The sequence below is a fragment of the Hemicordylus capensis genome, chromosome 2, assembly GCF_027244095.1.
Source record: "Hemicordylus capensis ecotype Gifberg chromosome 2, rHemCap1.1.pri, whole genome shotgun sequence".
Classification (NCBI taxonomy): domain Eukaryota; kingdom Metazoa; phylum Chordata; class Lepidosauria; order Squamata; family Cordylidae; genus Hemicordylus; species Hemicordylus capensis.
Window position 1 is genome coordinate 423,288,733 of NC_069658.1, and position 17,749 is coordinate 423,306,481.

Genomic DNA, 17,749 nt, shown 5'->3' on the forward strand with positions numbered 1-17,749 from the left:
TATTGGTGTCCCCCACCCCCACCCCTTTTCAGTTTAATCAGTTGTGGTGTGACTAAATTTTTGCTGCCACTTTGCGATAGGAGGCTGCAGAGCTTGTCGTCACAGCAAGTGTAGAAGCTCCCTAGCCATACACTCAGTCCTTCCCCTTTCTTGCCCTTTAATTTTGTCACGGCTTTCAATATCCTTTGAAAAGTGAAACCATATGTGGATTTTTCCCTGCTTTGAATGGTGGAGTCCAGTCCTCGTGCACAACTGATTTATTTAACTGGGGGATTGTGGAAGGGAAATGTACATGCAATGTTTCAAATGCTAACAACTTGGAGTGAGATGTATGTGTTAGCTGGACTTCTGGAGAGCTATCGGCAGCTTCCTAGTCTGCCCTGGGCAAAAAACTGCTGCGCTCTTAGGCGGCTATTCTGAACTCTCAACTGGTAACCTCTTAGCTTGTTGAAAGCTGCTTCCCTAATAAAAGGTGAGCTAATTAAAAGCAAACGCATTGCACTCAAAAGTAATTTCCTTCTTTGTTCCCTTTTCTGCAGCTAAGTGGATGGTTTGAATAAAAGGCCTCTCCCTGCTGATTTGAAAGAGTGAATAACTCAAGTTTATAGGCATTCTTGTGGCTTTCTTCCCTATGGTGACTAAGTGCTTGCTTGATGTGCATGACGAGCACATGCAAGAAGCCTGAATAGAATGGTGGGAGTGTGTCAGCACTTGTCTCTTTAGGCATCCATGTAAAATAAGTAGGCCAGCTATGCTGGCTGGATATAGCGGGTGGGTAGAAATCTATCTCGTGAACCTAACAATGTGTTCATCTCATCGTCCTTAATTTGCATGCAGAAAGCACTGCACACTCACCACATCACAGGGAGGGTATGGGCATGAGGACCTTTTTGGTGTGAGTTCCTGGATGCTATTGAATGTGCTATGCAATGCTTCCAATTATCTGTTCCTCAAACAAGTCAAATGAGCACTGTGTGTTATCCCGGCTTAATGTGCTTCCTTACTAATTCACACAGTTCAGTTGCTTGGAATGGAGCTTCCAGTTGTTAGTGTAAATTAGCAAGATGCTGCTGGTAAGCGTATTAGGGTGTATAAGTTCCTTACCATGAGCAGTCTTAAGCTCTATTTTATTTAATAGAGCAGCACCCCAGGGGGAAACAGTGCTCTGTGTTCTGAGTCAGGCATTCCTTCCTTATAATTGCCCTATATGTGAGCCTACACTCAAAAGAAGCTGTCTATAACAAAGGCTTGCTACCCTACCAAGTGGTGTATGGCAAATAACTATGGGCTCAGTCACATGAAGGCCCAAAGTCGTCTTGTAGACTTAATTGCCCTACCCTGTGAAATAACTGCTTAAAGAGCCTCGGGGTCTGCCCTGTAGCTAGTACTACTTGACTGGGAAATTTTTCAAGCATGTGCAGGATAAAAATCCAAGATGCAACAAAATCATTCTAACAGCAAGTAGAAATCAAGATAGACCAGTCCTAGCAGCATTGGGAGTGGCAGTCTGGGAGTTTTGTTCAGATGACCCGTGCTAACTGCGTGGAGAAACAATTATCTGTAGCCTCCAGCACTGTTGTAAGCATAGCAGTGCCATGCTACCTGTGTCTTTACATTTCTGAGTGGCTTTGGTAATGCTGGGGCTACTGTGTGGTCAGAGACTAAAAGTGATCAACTCTCCGCCTAGTTAGATCAACCACATGGCAAACGTTTTAAATGGGGCAATGTAGTTAGTTGGGTGAACCTTCTTTGGGAGATGCTTTGAAATACCAAGGGCTAAAATTGGTGGATTGTATACTAGTTATTCCAGCTTTAAGAATGTAGCAACGCCCTTGTATATCGAGCATTCAATAAAGCAGCAGCTGTGGTCCATAGTGGATAATCTGCATAGCAGTGGGATGGGGGAGGTATGTGAACTAGTCTGTTCATAAATGGAGAGCGTGTACTAATTGCTTCTCTTGACTTAACCCTAGTGTAGATGAGGGAATCGTACATCAGTTTCTCTAGACTGGATAATCTTGATAGCTTTCACAACTCTTATCAAATCAAGAGTTCTGTGTATCTCCAAAATGCATGTGGAATCTGTGCTATGGTGACAGAATACTCTGAGACCAATGTGGCAACCTATGTTGAAATTAAACTTCTGAGGTCAGCAGTCCTCAATATTTTAAATAATTCTTGGTTGTTAAAATAACAAGCTTAAAAAACCCCAGTCCTCACAGTTCTAGGAAGTTAAAACAAAAACTAACAGAAAACATACACTCGCTGCAAATGAGTGAAGCGTGTATGCTCTAATGACTTGGAGGTCCAAAGATGCCTAAAAATGTGGGACATGACCCAGTGAGGAGCCTCAGGTTACATCAAGGGAGACTTTAATCCTGTATTCACATCTTAGTTGTAAGCTAAGCACAGTGCTTTCTCTGGAACAACAATAAACAAATACTTATATACTGCTTTTCAACAAAAGTTTACTTAGAGAGATAATAAATAAATAAATTAGATGGATCCCTGTCCCCAAAAGGCTCACAGTCTAAAAAGAAACATAAGATAGACACCAGCAACAGTCACTGGAGGTACTGTGCTGGGGGTGGATAGGAACAGTTACTCTCCCCCTGCTAAATAAAGAGTATCACCTCATTAAAAAGGTGCCTCATTGCCCAGTTAGCAGGGGCAACGGAATATAGTAAACTATCTGAAGCACTCTTTCATATAGTACTTGCTTGATATAGTGGTGCCCCATTTAGATAGCTAGTAGCATTAACATAGACAACTGGTTGGCATGGAGATCTAAACACCTGAAGTCAACTCGGAGGCTTAGACATGATTTTGCATTGTTGATTGAGCTGGCTAGTATCTGACTCAGGCCCAGGAGTGGTAGCACTAAGATGAAGTGGCAAGATGCTTGGGCCAGATAACCATGGTACTTCATCTTCTGTGAAAGTTAGAAACTTGAGTAGAAAAACAGTTCTTCTTGTTAGCTTGGATAGACAACTGAAGAATAGATTCCAAAGGCTTATGTTGACAAAGAGCTATAATTGACATCTGGTAAGGCTGCTCAGTTCTTAACATCTGATCACAATCTGCCTTGTGCTTTTACACAATGTATCAGTCTGTTTCTTGTCTAGTTGTGTGTTCCCCTTTTTAAAAACACACAGAACAATACGCTGCTTGTGCAAAGTTTGTGTGTGAAGCAGGCGAGTCCAGTTCTCCAGATATCTGTGTAACAAAAGGCTGACACTGTATTCTACTTCCTGCAGGTTTCCATAGGTGATGGTCTAAATTCCAGCTTCTGTGGAGATGGCAGTAAGTATTTTGTTTTCTCCTACCAAAGAATGGATGCACACTTGCCACCTAAATGTTGATGTCGTGTTTCCGTGGTTGCTGGGTTAAAAAATAGCTACCTTGTTTTGTGCACTTGCAGGATTTTGAAGGCAACCTCTGCTCTTCTAATTAATCAGAGGTATGCTGTCCAAGGTATTCTTCCAAGCTAACCATTAATAATTTTTCTCTTAAAATATTGGTGTGCTCAGCTGTGTATGCATCCTTTGAGTCCTAGGATAAACAGGATGGCAGCGTTTTTGGTTTGGTGTTGCTCTATGCAGGTTTATAGTGGTTGGAGGGTGCTTTGGGAGGGTGAGGGGCCTGCTTGTGGAAAGGTAGAATGCTACAGTATAGGCATTGTGAGAGTAAAAATGGGAGAGAAGGGACTTTAGCTGAGCAATACATAACACAAAGGTACTGAACATTTATTTATTATTTATTTATTTATTTATTTATTCGATTTCTATACTGCCCTTCCAAAAATGGCTCAGGGCGGTTTACATAGAGAAATAACAAACAAATAAGATGGCTTCCTGTCCCCAAAGGGCTCACAATCTCAAAAGAAACGTAAGATAGACACCAGCAACAGTCACTGGAGATACTGTGCTGGGGGTGGATAGGGCCAGTTACTCTCCCCCTGATAAATAAAGAGAATCGCCACGTTAAAAGATGCCTATTTGCCAAGTTAGCAGGGGTTTGCCAATTGGTTTTCAGTTTGAACAAATCAATAATAATCTGCAAGAGGCAAAAGTAAACTCATGCTCCAATGACTTTGTTTACTAAATAGTATGAACATATTTGTACAGAATGTCTAAAAGCTACTCATAGAAGTTGTAAGTATTTGACTAAAATATTGAGAGTTCCTCCTTGGAAAAGTGTTGCTTACATGGAACGTTGGTAGTACTGCTTGAATTGTGGGAGAATAAGGGAAGAGGTCTCTTGGTGAAATCACAACTCTAGCAAAGCTGTATTATCCTCCAATAGTCCTTGCAGAGTGGCCGCCCCCACAGCCCCTCTGTAATTAGAGCACTAATTAGTAGGATTTGAAGATGTAAGATTAGACACCGATCTAAGCTCTGTTCAGGCATTATGTTGTACATACAGATGTCTGTACAGATGTACATGTTTTTCTGTGAATGACTATACACACATTCATTTTAAAATTATAAAAGTTAATGGGTTTTAATACCTTACAAAAACTCTGGGTGGCAGGCACCATTTTAGAAGCAGCATTTTTTCCTTCCCTCACATAGGTAGTGCAGTTTCTAAGATGGGGCCTTCTGGCAAACATGCTTGCATCATCAAACACATGCTTTTTGTAGAGCTATTTTTATTCAAATGTATGTAGTTGGGGATTTAATTTGTTAATGTTTATATGATTAACTTCAGATGTTAATCATTGACAGCTTGAGTTCTGAGAACTCATCTGGTAACACTGAATAGCAAAACTTAGGAAAATTAATAATATTTCTTTATCTTTTTATTTAGTTTAAATAGAAAACGAAAGTACACAAACCAATTCAGTGCAGAGAATGCATTCTCAGTATATTTGTTTTAGCCAAAACATTTGTATTCAGATTTATAATGCCTTAATCAAAGAATACTTAGTAATCACAAACATTTATCATAGGTTAAGAATAAACCACCATTTCAGGTTTATTTTTTCATTGGGCCAGCAGGTGTGCTTTGTCTGATGGCTTGCACTGCATGGTTTTGCCTTGTATGGATGCTGGAAAAGAAGTACCAAGTTGGGAGGAATAGGTCTTGGTTTGCCCTATCAGCATCCTAGCAGCTATGTCCTGGGCAACTGAATTTCCAAACAGTCTTCAAAGACAGCCCCATTAGAATACACTGCATCCAACCTGGGTATGACCAGTTCATATCTGACTGAGACAAAGTCAGTTCTCTTCAGATGGACTTTCAATTGGCTGAAGCCGGTAAAAGGCACACCAGGCCACCACAGTTGTTTAGGCATCCAGGGACAACACTAGGTCCAGAAGAACCCCCGAACTGCATATTTGAGCTTTTCAGGGGGCAACCATGTCAGACAGGTCAAACACCTTGCAGTGATCAGCCACCCCTCCCCTAAAGAGTTAACCTGAAGTTAACCCTGTCTTGACTGACAGGCTGGTGAACTCCAGGGCTCAGCCAATCAGCACACCAGATGGTTGGGACCTAGAGAGCCCTTGGGAGGAAGGAGAGTTCCTTGGTTAGAAGAATCTGGTTGGGGGTGCAGAGAGGAATGCATGTGGTCAGGGAGGATGGCTGCTGGAGGATGACTGCAGTTCTTGGAAGATAGAACTGCAGTGGCTTGAATTCTCATCCAGGATTTGGTGTGTTCAAGACCAAGGAAGCCAGGGCTTTGGCTTCGTGAAGTTTAGTCAAGGGAAAGTTTGTTTAGTCAGATTTTGCGTTAGACTTTCTGTTTCTTTGGTGTGTGCTTTGTATATCCCTGAAACTGTTTTATGATTGTTTACCTGTAATGTAACTAAACTAAGAAGCACTAGCCTTCGCCCATCCAGCCAGGGTGTTGAAAAAGACTCTGTAAGCTTTTTAAGGTGCTTTTGTATTTTCCAACATACCTGTTCCTTGCAACTGTGTAACCACGATTTTTAAAGCATGCCACCCCAACATCATTCAGGGGTGGTGGTGGTTTGAAGTATTCTTGTAACTTGCTGAGTATTTTTACCTGTAACTAAAAGCTGAGAGAGCCTCAGACGAGCAGTCTGTAGCATTTGAATAAAACTTTCTCTTTTTGTTCTTTGCTTTTATACGCCTCTCCAAGTGCGTTTTTAATTCAGGAGAAAGTGGGGGGGGGCTGGAAGAGGGTCTTACTCTGGTGCAAGCATATCCTCAGATATTCAGCAACTACCAGTTTTCTTGCACATGGAGGATTTTTGTGTACTTGTCCAATAGCAAAAGAAAGAGTTTTCCCTGGGATTCTCCGCCACTCAAGCCCAGGTGGTGATGGTGATTTCAAGTTCTCTTGATAAGATGGTGGCGGCGGCAGCATTTTTGAAACTACCAAAAATAAAGAGTTTTAGGAGAAGCCTAGTCATGCAGCTCAGCAGGGACGATTCAGCATTTCTTTCCCTCACGTGAGCTTGCTCTGAGACAAAGGCTTTAATCTGCTACACAACTTCATCCAGAGATGTACAATCCTAGTCAATAGTACCTTGTCTGGATTAAGCTTGTTTGCCCTCATCCAGACAAAGTTGATTCCAAACACTAGTTCAAAGATTCCACTACCTCCCTAGGATCAGATGCTGCAAAAATGAGAGGTAATGCTGGGTGTCGTCTACATATTGATGCCAACCCAAACTTCCAGATGACTTTTCATGAAGGTGTTAAAAAGCATGGGGGACAAGATATGATCCCCATATCTTGGTATTTTCTCACTGATAATTTTAAAGTAGCTGCCACACCTACCTTCCTTCTATTTTTCAAAATAAAATAAAATCAAGAGCAGATTCAGTGGCACCGGTAAGCCAAAAACCATGGGAAAGACCAATAGTCTACCAGTATTATCTTCTGGGATAGATTCTTCAGGAGGGATTGGAGCCACTGCAAAACAGTGCTTTCAATCCCATCCCAGTAAACCCAGAAGTATGCCATGACTGATATCAAAAGTAGAATCAGCAGGGCTGTGCTCCCACTAGATGACCATGGCAGTTTCCATCCTGTAGCCAAGCTGCAAATATGACTGAAATGAATCAAAATTATCAATGTCATCCAAAATCCCCTGGAATTGAGTTAGCCCTACTTGTTCCAGGACCTTGACCAAGAAAAGTAACTTAAAAACAGGTCTAATGAAACGTAATAGTCATCTTATACTAAACTGGCTGTACTTTTCTCAATCCAGGATATGAACTGAAGCCCTGGGTTTTAAATGAGGGGTTCTAATCTGACTTTTAAAATCTTTTCTAGTTGCATTAAACTTCCAGAAGGAAACGGATGTCCCAAAGTCTGTGTATGCCAAACAACAAAGCCCTGATTCTAGAGCATCTAATCAGACTGATTCCTCTCTCCCCAAAGCAGTAAAGGTACAGTGGATATATTACCTTAGTGGTAACGTACAGAAGAAATGTATGTTACCAAGTATTGGTTGTCTTTTCCCCCTCTCCGATTTTTTCCCCTAAATAATCAATAATTAGTTTCTTCCAAGTTTTGCAAGTTCTTAATTGGTTAATCTAAAAATGTGCAGAAGTGAAATATAAAACATACTGTGCAATTCTTTTATGAAAGATAGTTTATAAGCTGGAGATGTTTTGGCATGAGCTGTTGTGAGGGTTTTTTTGGTACAGTGATGTCTGTGGTGTATGTGGAGAACTGAAATGGGGAAAATTGATCACTGATTTGCTGTATAACTTGTGAGCAGTTGATGAAGCCTTCTGTTGTCCCTTAGTTTAATTGTACAAAATTCACATGTAGTGTTTGATTATTCAGCGTATCTACTGTGAGAGAATGTAATATCTCATAGGATTATAACTAGTTGGAAAAGGTTTTCTGCTTTTCTCATATGCACCCTGTCATTTGAGTTCTGTTAGGCAGAATATGAATATGGCTTTCACTCTAGAAACTTCTTGGTGCATTTTCATACAAACCCAGATATGTGTTATAAATAGCCATTTGTCTCTTCCAGCTTCTGCTTCCTGCTCCTGGTTCCTAATCTCTACTCCTCCTGCCTTCTGCCTCCCTCTTAATGTGAGCTCAACTCTCAGCTTTCTTGCCTGTTCTCCTCCCCTTTTTAATTAACTAGACTTCACCCTTCTACTGTAGTTTCCTTTCAAAGTTTGCTTGGAATGGAAATTTGCTCCATACAATCTAAATCTTTCACACAGATGTAAGTTGGATGGGGAATACATTTTGCAAATGCCTGGTAACCAGATTGGATAGGGGGAACTGGTTTTTAACAGCTGAGCAAGGTTCATGCCTGGATTTTAAAAATTGTTTTTTGTTCTTGTTAGAAGGGATAAATTTACTATGGATGCCTAAATTATCCTGTTGTGCTGATACCTTACTGTTTATCAACAAGAAATAACATAGTCATTGGGGTAATAGGTGTTCTTTCTCTTTTTAAAAAAAAATGTATCTAAATATTTGGTAAAGCAGCCTTATACTGCTTCAGTTGGCCACCTAGGATGATTAAGGCATGTCATTCATTCGGTAGAACAACAAATCTATTAGTTGTATAGTTGCCATCTACTATCTTTCTATTGTGTCTAGAACATGCATTCTGGTTGCCAAGGATAATGTATATGTAAATGTTACATTTATGGGATTAGAGACATTATCTACCACCTTTGAAGTAAACCTTAAAGCTCTCTCCACATGAGTAGCATATTGAAAAGCAACTGGGTTAACCGTTAGCTCCTGGCTTTCAGGCAGAACATGTCATACAAGCTGCTCACCGATGTGCCCACTTGAATTATCAAACAAGGACAGCTGGATGGCGATCAGCCTCTTCTCTGCCCCCACCCCCCACCTTATTGTACTTGTTAGGTCCTCCAGATTGTGAAAGCTCTCATGCATTTTGTGTTGGGCTGTAGATAGACGTAGAATTTTGAGAGCATTTTACACATTCACTGCATTCAGTCCAAATGAACCTTTTCTCTCCAGGGTTAATGCCTGAAGGGTGTGTGTGTGTGGAACAGTTCTGTGGGCTTAAGCAGAAGCCAGTTGCAAATTGTGCTAATTGGCTGGCCCCTGTAATGTCAACAAGAATTCATCAGCACCCAGATTCCCCTTAATAAGCTCATGAATGTGCAGAAATGTGAGTGTCCATGTGGTGCCTTTAAAAATGGACAGTCCTCCTGAAGCACAAGAGCGGGGAGAGCAAGACTTGTTCACTGAACTAGGTCAGTGTGCTGCTGTACACGGTTTGGCAGAAGAGCTGAAGAAATTGCTGTGACCTCTCTTATAATTAAGACTGTCTTCCCCTTAGACTTGGAAGTGCTTTTGCTGCTCTTGCCATTAATGTTTCTTCTTTGTGCACTTGCCTCCATCTTCTAGCTTTCTGTAGAGAGATTGACAATGGGTGCAGATTTGGGTTAGAGATGCTGTTTAAGTACCTGATTGGTTGCCACCTTATTTTTTTAAATTATTTATTCATTTTAAAAGTCTTACTTATTTTTATGTTTGGGGCCACTCTTAGAAAAATGAGTAGAGGATTCCTTCTTTTGGTGGGTAGATGGTCATTAATTTGGCTGGTTCAGAAAGAGAAAGATTAAGGAGTAGGCTTGAGCCTGAAACGTTTTGGCTCCGGGGGCCGTTTCAGTGCTTTGGCGCCAGCAGGGGTAGTTCTTTAAGAGTAGAGGAGGGAGCACTCACCCCTCCTGCTGCATTTCCCCCTGCCGGCGCTCCGTTCTTTTCAAGCTCCTCGGGGCGGCAGCGTTGCTCCCTGCCGCCCTGTTGTCCTCATCGGCCAGAAGTGGCCAGAAGTAGCAATCGCGCATGCGTGGCAAATGGGTGCGTGCATACGGCGAGCACACGCACATTCGCTACGTCCGACCACTTCCGGCCAACGAGGACAACAGGGTGGCAGGGAGGAATGCTGCTGCCCCAAGGGGCTTGAAAATAACGGAGCGCCGGTGTGGGAAATGCAGCGGGAGGGGTGAGTGCACCCTCCCCCGCCCTTCAAGAACTACCTCTGCCAGCACTGAAGCAACTTCGGGCACATCCCTATTAAGAGGCTGATGGAAGTGCATCAGCCTCTTACTGATCCCACTAACCCACTCTTTTTCCACCAGAAGTTCCAGCTGCCAGCCAAGGAAACTTGTGTTGCATGCAAGAAGACTGTGTACCCAATGGAGCGTCTCTTTGCCAACCAGCAAGTGTACCATATCAGCTGCTTCCGCTGCTCTTACTGCAACAGCAAACTTACGTAAGTCTGGGGCATTCAGACACAACTCAGCTGTTCTAAAACAAAAGCAGGTTGCTGTAACCTCAATGCTCTACTGTGGGTTGAGGGAAGCAAGTACTTCTGGTGTAATGTGTGGAGAAAAGGCAAGTTTAGAGGGTGGGTCCAAAGTTGGCTACTATGGATGCAGAGGCACATGCCTCACAGTAAATAAATTGCAGATAGACTACTGAGGGGGATTTAAGGAAGGGTGGCAAATTGAAGTCTCACAATTGGCTTGCGTCACAAGAAGTGATGACAACTTGCCTGGGTGGATTTGATTAGACAAATTCATGGATAGGTATCATGGCTGCTAGCCACTGATAAGTGGAACCTCTAAGTTTACAGGCTGTATGTCTGAATACTGGATATTAAGGGCAAATGGGGAGGCTCACTGCCTTCATGTCCTAGTTGTAAACTTCCTAGAGGTACCTGGCTGACCACTGTTAGTGTGCTGGATTATGAGCATATGAAGCTGCCTTATTCTTACTATTGGTCAGTCTAGGTCAGTATTGTCTATACTGATGGGCAGTGGCTTTCCAGGGTTTTTGACAGATTTTTCAGTCCTGCTTGGAGATGCCAGAGATTAAACCTGAGACCTGATGCATGCAAAGCCCGTGCTCTTGTACTGACCAATATCCCTTACCCAGAGGACTAGAAGGACCTTTTGGTCTGATCCAGCAGGGTTGCTTTTATGTTCTTATGACAGTGGTATGGGAGGATCTGCCCTAATAACGAGCAGTATGATGAAATCCAGACTGCTCTCTTCACTTTAATGGGAATCTCATAGATTAGGGATGTGCATGGTCCGGACCGGTACCGAGGTGGGGTCTACCTTTAAGGGCGGGGGGGTAGAACTTACCCCTCCCGCCGCTCTTCCCCCTCCGGCGCTGTAGTTTCAAGCGAAGTTTTTGGGGCGGAAGCGTTCCTTGCTGCCGCCCCTGCCCCCGTCGTCACCTGGAAGTCTCCGTAATAGCAGCACGCATGCACGCGTGGTGGCGCGTGCCTGTCACCGCCGTGCGCGCGCATGCGTGCTGCTATTACGGAGACTTCCAGGCGACGACGGGGGCAGGGGTGGCAGCGAGGAACGCTGCCGCCCCAAAAACTTCGCTTGAAACTACAGCGCCGGAGGGGGAAGAGCGGCGGGAGGGGTAAGTTCTACCCCCCAGCCCTTAAAGGTAGACCCCCCCTCGCTGCCGGACTCCGGCTCCGAACCGGTTCGGAGGCCTCCAACATGGCCTCCGGACTGGTTCGTGCACATCCCCATCATAGATCACTGCTGTTGATTGAACAGACCACCAGTAGGTTTTTTCCCATGTATTTATGGCACATGGCAATTATGAATCTGACTTGGTTATTTCTTGTCACTCTCTTGTTAGTAATGAAGGAGAAGCAAATGATGCAATAACCTGTCTGTTTTCCTTGTGGTACAAGGAAAGTGAACAGAAAGATGGAGATTTGGTTATGGCAGTCTGAGCAGCTACCTGTCTTGCTACAAGGCACCTCAACTACCATTTTGCAGTGCTCACATTACAGTAATATTTGGGTCACCAGGAGGAGGTGGAAAGCTGCTTCTTTTAAGTAGCCAAGTGGTAAAGAGATGGGCCATGGTGCAAACAATGCATGGATTAATTTGTGTCTCTGTCTAGGCCAATAAGAGAAGGCAGCTCAGATACTACTTTTACACAGCAGGAGGGTGCCAGGGATTCATGTTCTCAGAAGTCACTCTTCTTTGGAGAAGAACAATACTGTGTAAAAGAGTTGAAAATGACATAAGAGAGACTTTGCTTCCCATGCTGAAAAACCTTGTTATGCCCCACAGTCTCCTCTGGTCAAACAGGTTGCAATCAGAGGTGAAAGTGAAATAGAAATAAGTGAACGCATTAAGAAGAGCAATCCATCTTTCAAATGGCTTTCAACTCTGGGGGGAAATACTGTCTTCAGTCTCTGGCATGATGAGAATATAGGAACTCATGCTGCTTACTATACAACTGCACTTTTTTCTTTGATGAGGCAGATAATACTGCATTAAAGAGTCCTACCCTCAAATTACCAAAATAATAGTTCAGTAAGTAACAGTCTTGTCATCTTTGTTTCTTTCTTGCTACTCACCTGGGTAAACTACTTCTTCCAGTGTCAGCCTTCTCATATTTGAAATGGATACCACACACTTGTAAGGTCTTTGAAATACCAATTACAATACTGTGTGATGGGTGGAACTTGATAACGAGCTCTTCTTGACAAGAAATACAGCTTTTCTAAACAGCTCTTTTTGTATATCTGGCAAAATTCTTTCTCCTGAGCTGCTTTGTGATGAAAACAGTTGCTGTAAACCAGGGACAGCTAACATGACAGAGTTTGTACAATACAGCAACCCTCATAAACAGGTTATTGCTGGTTGTACTACTGTGTAACAATTATATCACAATCAGACACTGTAATTATCTTATATTGCACATTAGCCAAGAGTACATGGTGCTGGGGTGCATTTCATTTTACGATATGCATTTTGTGATTTACTAGATATGTTCATGCCTGTCTACTTCTTTGTTTTTTTCATGTACAGTCTTGGAACATATGCATCTCTACATGGGAACATTTACTGCAAGCCACATTTTAACCAACTCTTTAAATCCAAAGGCAATTATGATGAGGGCTTTGGGCACAAGCCACACAAGGAACTGTGGGCAAGCAAAATTGAGAATGAAGAGTCCCAGGAGAAACCTGCCTGTCTTGGAAATGCAGTGGAAGGTCCCCTAAGTCCAGGGGTGGAGGATGCTCCTATTGCAAAAGTTGGGGTTCTAGCAGCTAGCATGGAAGCAAAAGCTGCAGGTGTGCTTGAGAAGGAAGAGAGACCTACAGAAACGAAGAAGCTGAAGATTGCCTGGCCACCACCTCCTGAACAAGGCAGTCAAGGAAGTGTCTTGGAAGAAGGTATTAAAGTTTTGAGGCCAAAGTGGCCCCCCGAAGATGAGATCCCTAAGCAGGATCTTCAGGATGACGTGGACCAAGATCTCAAAAAACTGCGAAGGACATCTTCACTGAAAGAGAGAAGCCGACCATTTACAGTGGCTGCCTCATTTAGAACCATGTCTGTTAAGAGCCATAGAACTGAACATGCATCTCTTACCAAGCCTGAGAGGAGTGTGGTCAGACCAAGTGAGGAACCACTGAAGGATGTAGTGGTAAAAAACAAGCCAATGGAAGAAAGTGATGCAACTGACCATGAGGATGCTCCAAATGCTGCTGAGGAAGATGAGCAACTGTATCAGGGAAATGCAAGAGGTGAAGAGAGCCCAGCTGAGAATGGCCAGAGGTGTGCCAATGCTGAAGATGAGGGAGAAGAAAATCCTGCAGAAGACCCAGTATCTCCAGATAAAGCACCATCCTATCATACATCTCCTAAACATTCAGTCACTTATTCAGCATCTACAAAAGAATTATCCATTAGTCCAAATCGCAAATTTGAAGATGGCTTTTTTGAAGGTGAAGGTTTACAAGATTTGACAGTGGAAGAGCAGATCAAGCGGAACAGATGCTATGATGAAGAGGATGACATTGGAGAATAAAGTAACTTTTCACTAGAGAACTTATTACAAGGTGCTGGGCCTTAAATTGGTGTGTGTAGTTTTCTTCCTTAAAGCAGCTGCCCTCCATGAAAATGATGATGTGCTGCAGGTTGACAAATAAAGGAACCATGAAGACGTGCTCAGATTTGCATTGTCTAGGAAAGCTCATTGAAACCTGCAAGAATGTAATTGATTCTGTGAAAGTGGAATAGTATGCATAAAATTATTGTTGGAACAGCTGCTGCTTCAGTTGAGCAAAACCACAGTTCTGAGATTTCCATTCTGTATCCTGGTCACTTCAATTGCATCTTGCTCTCTTCTGCTTTTGGTGGTTCTGCACTTTTTTGCAGGATGTCATTTATGCTCCCTAAAGCTGAGCTGGAAACAGCAGGCTTTTTGAGATACACTACTATTATCACATTACCACTACCACTAACAGTGATATTGCAGTTCTTAAGGACCAGTTCCAAAGGGGTTTGGGGACCACTCTAAATGGTGACTGCACTTTAATGTATGTGTAAAGGCACAATGGATACTTTTTTTAAAATAGTGAAAACACTGTCTTCTAGATAGGTGTTCAGTGATGATGGTCTCTTAAATACATGATTAGCAGCATGATTTTATGGGGAGGGAGGCTGGATTTACTTGGCAATGATCGGGAGAAAACCTTTGCACTTTGCTCTATTTGTTTTAACTCTTGTTTTAAGTTGGGACCCAGGTAAATTTGGGCCTGCTGGCTGGCCAGTGAAACAGTCTCTCTCATACCTGGGCTAAAAACATTGCAATTTTATTTCAAGGGTAGTGCTGAATGAAGGACTGTGGAGGGCAAAGCTTCAGTCTGCAGGGTATTACATTCCACAGTTGTTTTCTTGAATAATTGTGCTTTCTGTTTGAAACGTCCATTCTTTTTTCCTGACTCTCAGCTTAAACAATGTAAGTTATGACAGTGTGTATTAAACTGCCAGATTTGAGAGTTTGTTTGAAAGATGCAGCATGCAGAAACCTGCAAGGTAAAAACAGAAAGAAAGAAAAAGAATTTCTTGGGACCAATTCCTAGTTTTGTGGTGTTAGTGCTTTTTTTGACTTGACAGCATCTATTTTATAAATCATAGTATTTTGATCTAGGCAAAGGGTTTACTTCAGTCATTTTTAATTTTTTATAATGTAGATTAAGTTAGCTCTAACTATATTTTAGAGTTGTAAAATATTCTGCTTTCTTACCAATCTTGCTAAGTATAAAACATTTTTATTCAATAAAGGCTCTGTCATTTTTATTGTTAAAGCTTCTAATCCAGACTTTTCTTTGCAACAACAACAACAATAATAATAAACAACTTGATTTGTTAGCTGCCCCATAACAAATTATTCTCTGGGAGGCTCAGAACATTGGAACATCCAATACAAACATGGAAAGCACACCCAAAAAACCCAACAACAAAAACTTGTTTCCTTAAGATTAATTTTAAAAAGCCTGTATGAACAGAAAAGGGTTTTCATGTGGCACCTAAAAGAGCAAAGTGATGGTGCCAGGCGAACCCCACTGGGGAGGTTGTTCCATAGATGGGGTGCAACCACTGAAAAGGCCCTCTCCTTAGTAGACACCCACCTCATCTCATTGGGCAGGGGTACTCAGAGCAGGGCCTCCAAAGATCTTAAGGTCCAGCTCAGGACATATGGGGCAAGGTACTCTCTTAGGTAACCCAGTCCCAAGCCATTTTGGGCTTGAAAGGTTACAACCAACACTTGGAATTGTGCCCAGAAACAGACTGAGAGCCAGTGCAGCTGAGGAAGCACAGGCATGATTTGATCAAAGTGGCCAGTCCCAGTTAATCTTGCAACCCTATTTTATACCATCTGCAGTTTCCGGACCATTGTCTAAGGCAGCCCCATGTACAATGTATTGCAGTAATTGAAGCAAGAGGTTGCCAGAGCATGAGTAACAGGCCAAGCTATATCTATCCAGGTACAGTTGCGGCTGGCATATAAGTCAAAGTGGATAAAAGGTACTCTGAACCACAGAGGCTACTTGAGCCTCTAGTGACAATGCTGGATCGATGAGCACCCCCCAACTGCAAACCTGGTCCTTTAGGGGTGTGTGCAACCCCATCTAGAACAGGCTGAACATCATTCACCTGGGCAGAGGATCCACTGACCAACAGTACTTCTGTCTGGTCTGGATTGAGTCTCAACTTGTTCACCCTCATCCAGTCCATTACTGCATCCAGGCACTGATTCAGAACAGTCAGTGCTTCACCTGGGTCTGATGAAAAAAAGAAAGATCCAACTGAGTGTCATATATATATATATACTGAAGACACAGGCCAAATCTCCTGATGACCTCTCCCAGCGGTTTCATGTAGGGGTTAAACAGCATAAGGGAAAGAATGGAACCCTATAGAACCCCAAAGCACAACTGCCAAGGGGTTGAGCAGTACTCCCCCAGCAGCATCTTTTGAAACGGGCCTCAAAGTAGGAGTGGAACCACCTCCAATCAGTCCCTCCCACGTCCAACTCAGCCAGTCTATCCAAAAGGATACCATGCTCAATGGTATTGGAAGCTCATTCCAAGAGAATTAACAGGTTTGCACTCCTCCTCACACCCCACCGCCGCCCTTTGCTACACAGGTCATCCCACAAGGCCACCAAAGCAATTTGGGTTCCAAAGCCAGGCCTGAAGCCTGATTGAAATGGATCTAGATAATCAGTTTCCTTCAAAAGTTTCTGGAGCTGGTCAGCCACTACATGACATGCTCAAGTACCTTGCCCAGTAAGGGAATATTGGCCACAGGTCTATAGTTGTTTACATTCTCGGGGTCCAGACTCGATTTATTCGGAGTGGTTGATTAAAAGCTTTCTTCAACAAAGCTGGGGCCGCTCCCTCTCTGTGAAGCATTTTGAACCTGCTGGATCCAGTTAAAAATTCTCTCCATATTAGATTTAATAAGCCATTAAGGGCAAGGGTCAAGTATGCATGTGGTTGGCAATGAGGCACTCTGATGAGAATCTATTGAAAAATGCTGCTGTGCACTTGAAACCAGTAGGTGGCACTGTTCTTAGGCAGAAAAGAGGAGGCATGGCTCCAGTGTAACAACAGTTTGACAAGAAGATGGTATGGAAGCACATGGATATATACAAGCATTCAGTTTATCTGCAATACAGGCCACTTGCTTATGAAAACTTAAACTGGCTAGTAAAATAACCCCAGGTAATTTCTATTTATTTATTTGCTTGCTTGCTTGCTTGCTTTCCATTAAGTTAACTTTTTGAAGGTGTAGGAGAAGCCACGGATATAAGCAAATAGCTTTGGCTATCTTATGCTGGTGTCCTTGGTTCCTGTTTTGCTGAATGATGCTTACAATTTCAGATTCCTTTTCATTAAAAACTGCACATAGAAACATTATCCTATTTAGCATGGTGTAACCTCTCGCCAGATCCCTGTTGAAATTAAAAATCTAACAATGGATATCTAATAACAAACATAGGTTAACAGCATTTGGATGGTTTAAAGTTGTGGTAATTACAAACATTTCAAGTGAATTCAGGAAAGATATTTCCCCTGGATTATCCACCTTGTCTCAGATTTATATTTATATTGTAAGAACTGATTTGATAATGGCGTGGAGAAATGTCCTCCATTTGTACAGTAGGGATGATAGTCACTTTCTCCAGGTGGTGAGAGAAGGAATTAATTTTGGAATCTGATGCTAGAGAAATGTCAAGGATTATACACACAAGTTAATTCCTTTGAACTCTGTTTAAATAGCACTTGCTCTAATAATACAGGAAAGTTTCCAGGGATCTCCAGTGATTAAGTATATTTGCATTTTAAAATGCTTGGTCTCTGTCATGCATGGGAGCCAAGAGAAAAAGGTGAAACAATTGACATAAACCTATGTGCTTGCAAAGTCCAGAGCACTGTTACAGGTAAGCTAGAGCAGCCATCTACCTACAAAACACATTG

General features: G+C 42.5%; 1 protein-coding gene and 1 long non-coding RNA gene across 12 annotated transcripts in view; one reads left to right on the plus strand and one right to left on the minus strand.

Moving 5' to 3' along the window:
- LIMA1 (LIM domain and actin binding 1) overlaps positions 1-15,070 on the plus strand; it is a 97,129-nt gene extending 82,059 nt beyond the window's left edge. For all 10 annotated transcript variants that reach the window (XM_053293977.1, XM_053293973.1, XM_053293980.1 and 7 more), the window contains 4 exons: positions 3,258-3,303; positions 7,249-7,364; positions 10,071-10,204; positions 12,786-15,070. In XM_053293977.1, the coding sequence (XP_053149952.1) occupies positions 3,258-3,303; positions 7,249-7,364; positions 10,071-10,204; positions 12,786-13,788 (1,299 nt within the window). In that variant the 3' untranslated portion in view covers positions 13,789-15,070. The remainder of the gene's footprint in view (positions 1-3,257; positions 3,304-7,248; positions 7,365-10,070; positions 10,205-12,785) is intronic.
- Positions 14,555-17,749, minus strand: part of LOC128344242 (uncharacterized) — a 30,781-nt gene continuing 27,586 nt past the window's right edge. For both annotated transcript variants that reach the window (XR_008315741.1, XR_008315742.1), the window contains exons 2-3: positions 15,921-16,048; positions 14,555-14,791 (exon numbers count right to left, since the gene is read on the minus strand). This is a non-coding gene — a long non-coding RNA (uncharacterized LOC128344242). The remainder of the gene's footprint in view (positions 14,792-15,920; positions 16,049-17,749) is intronic.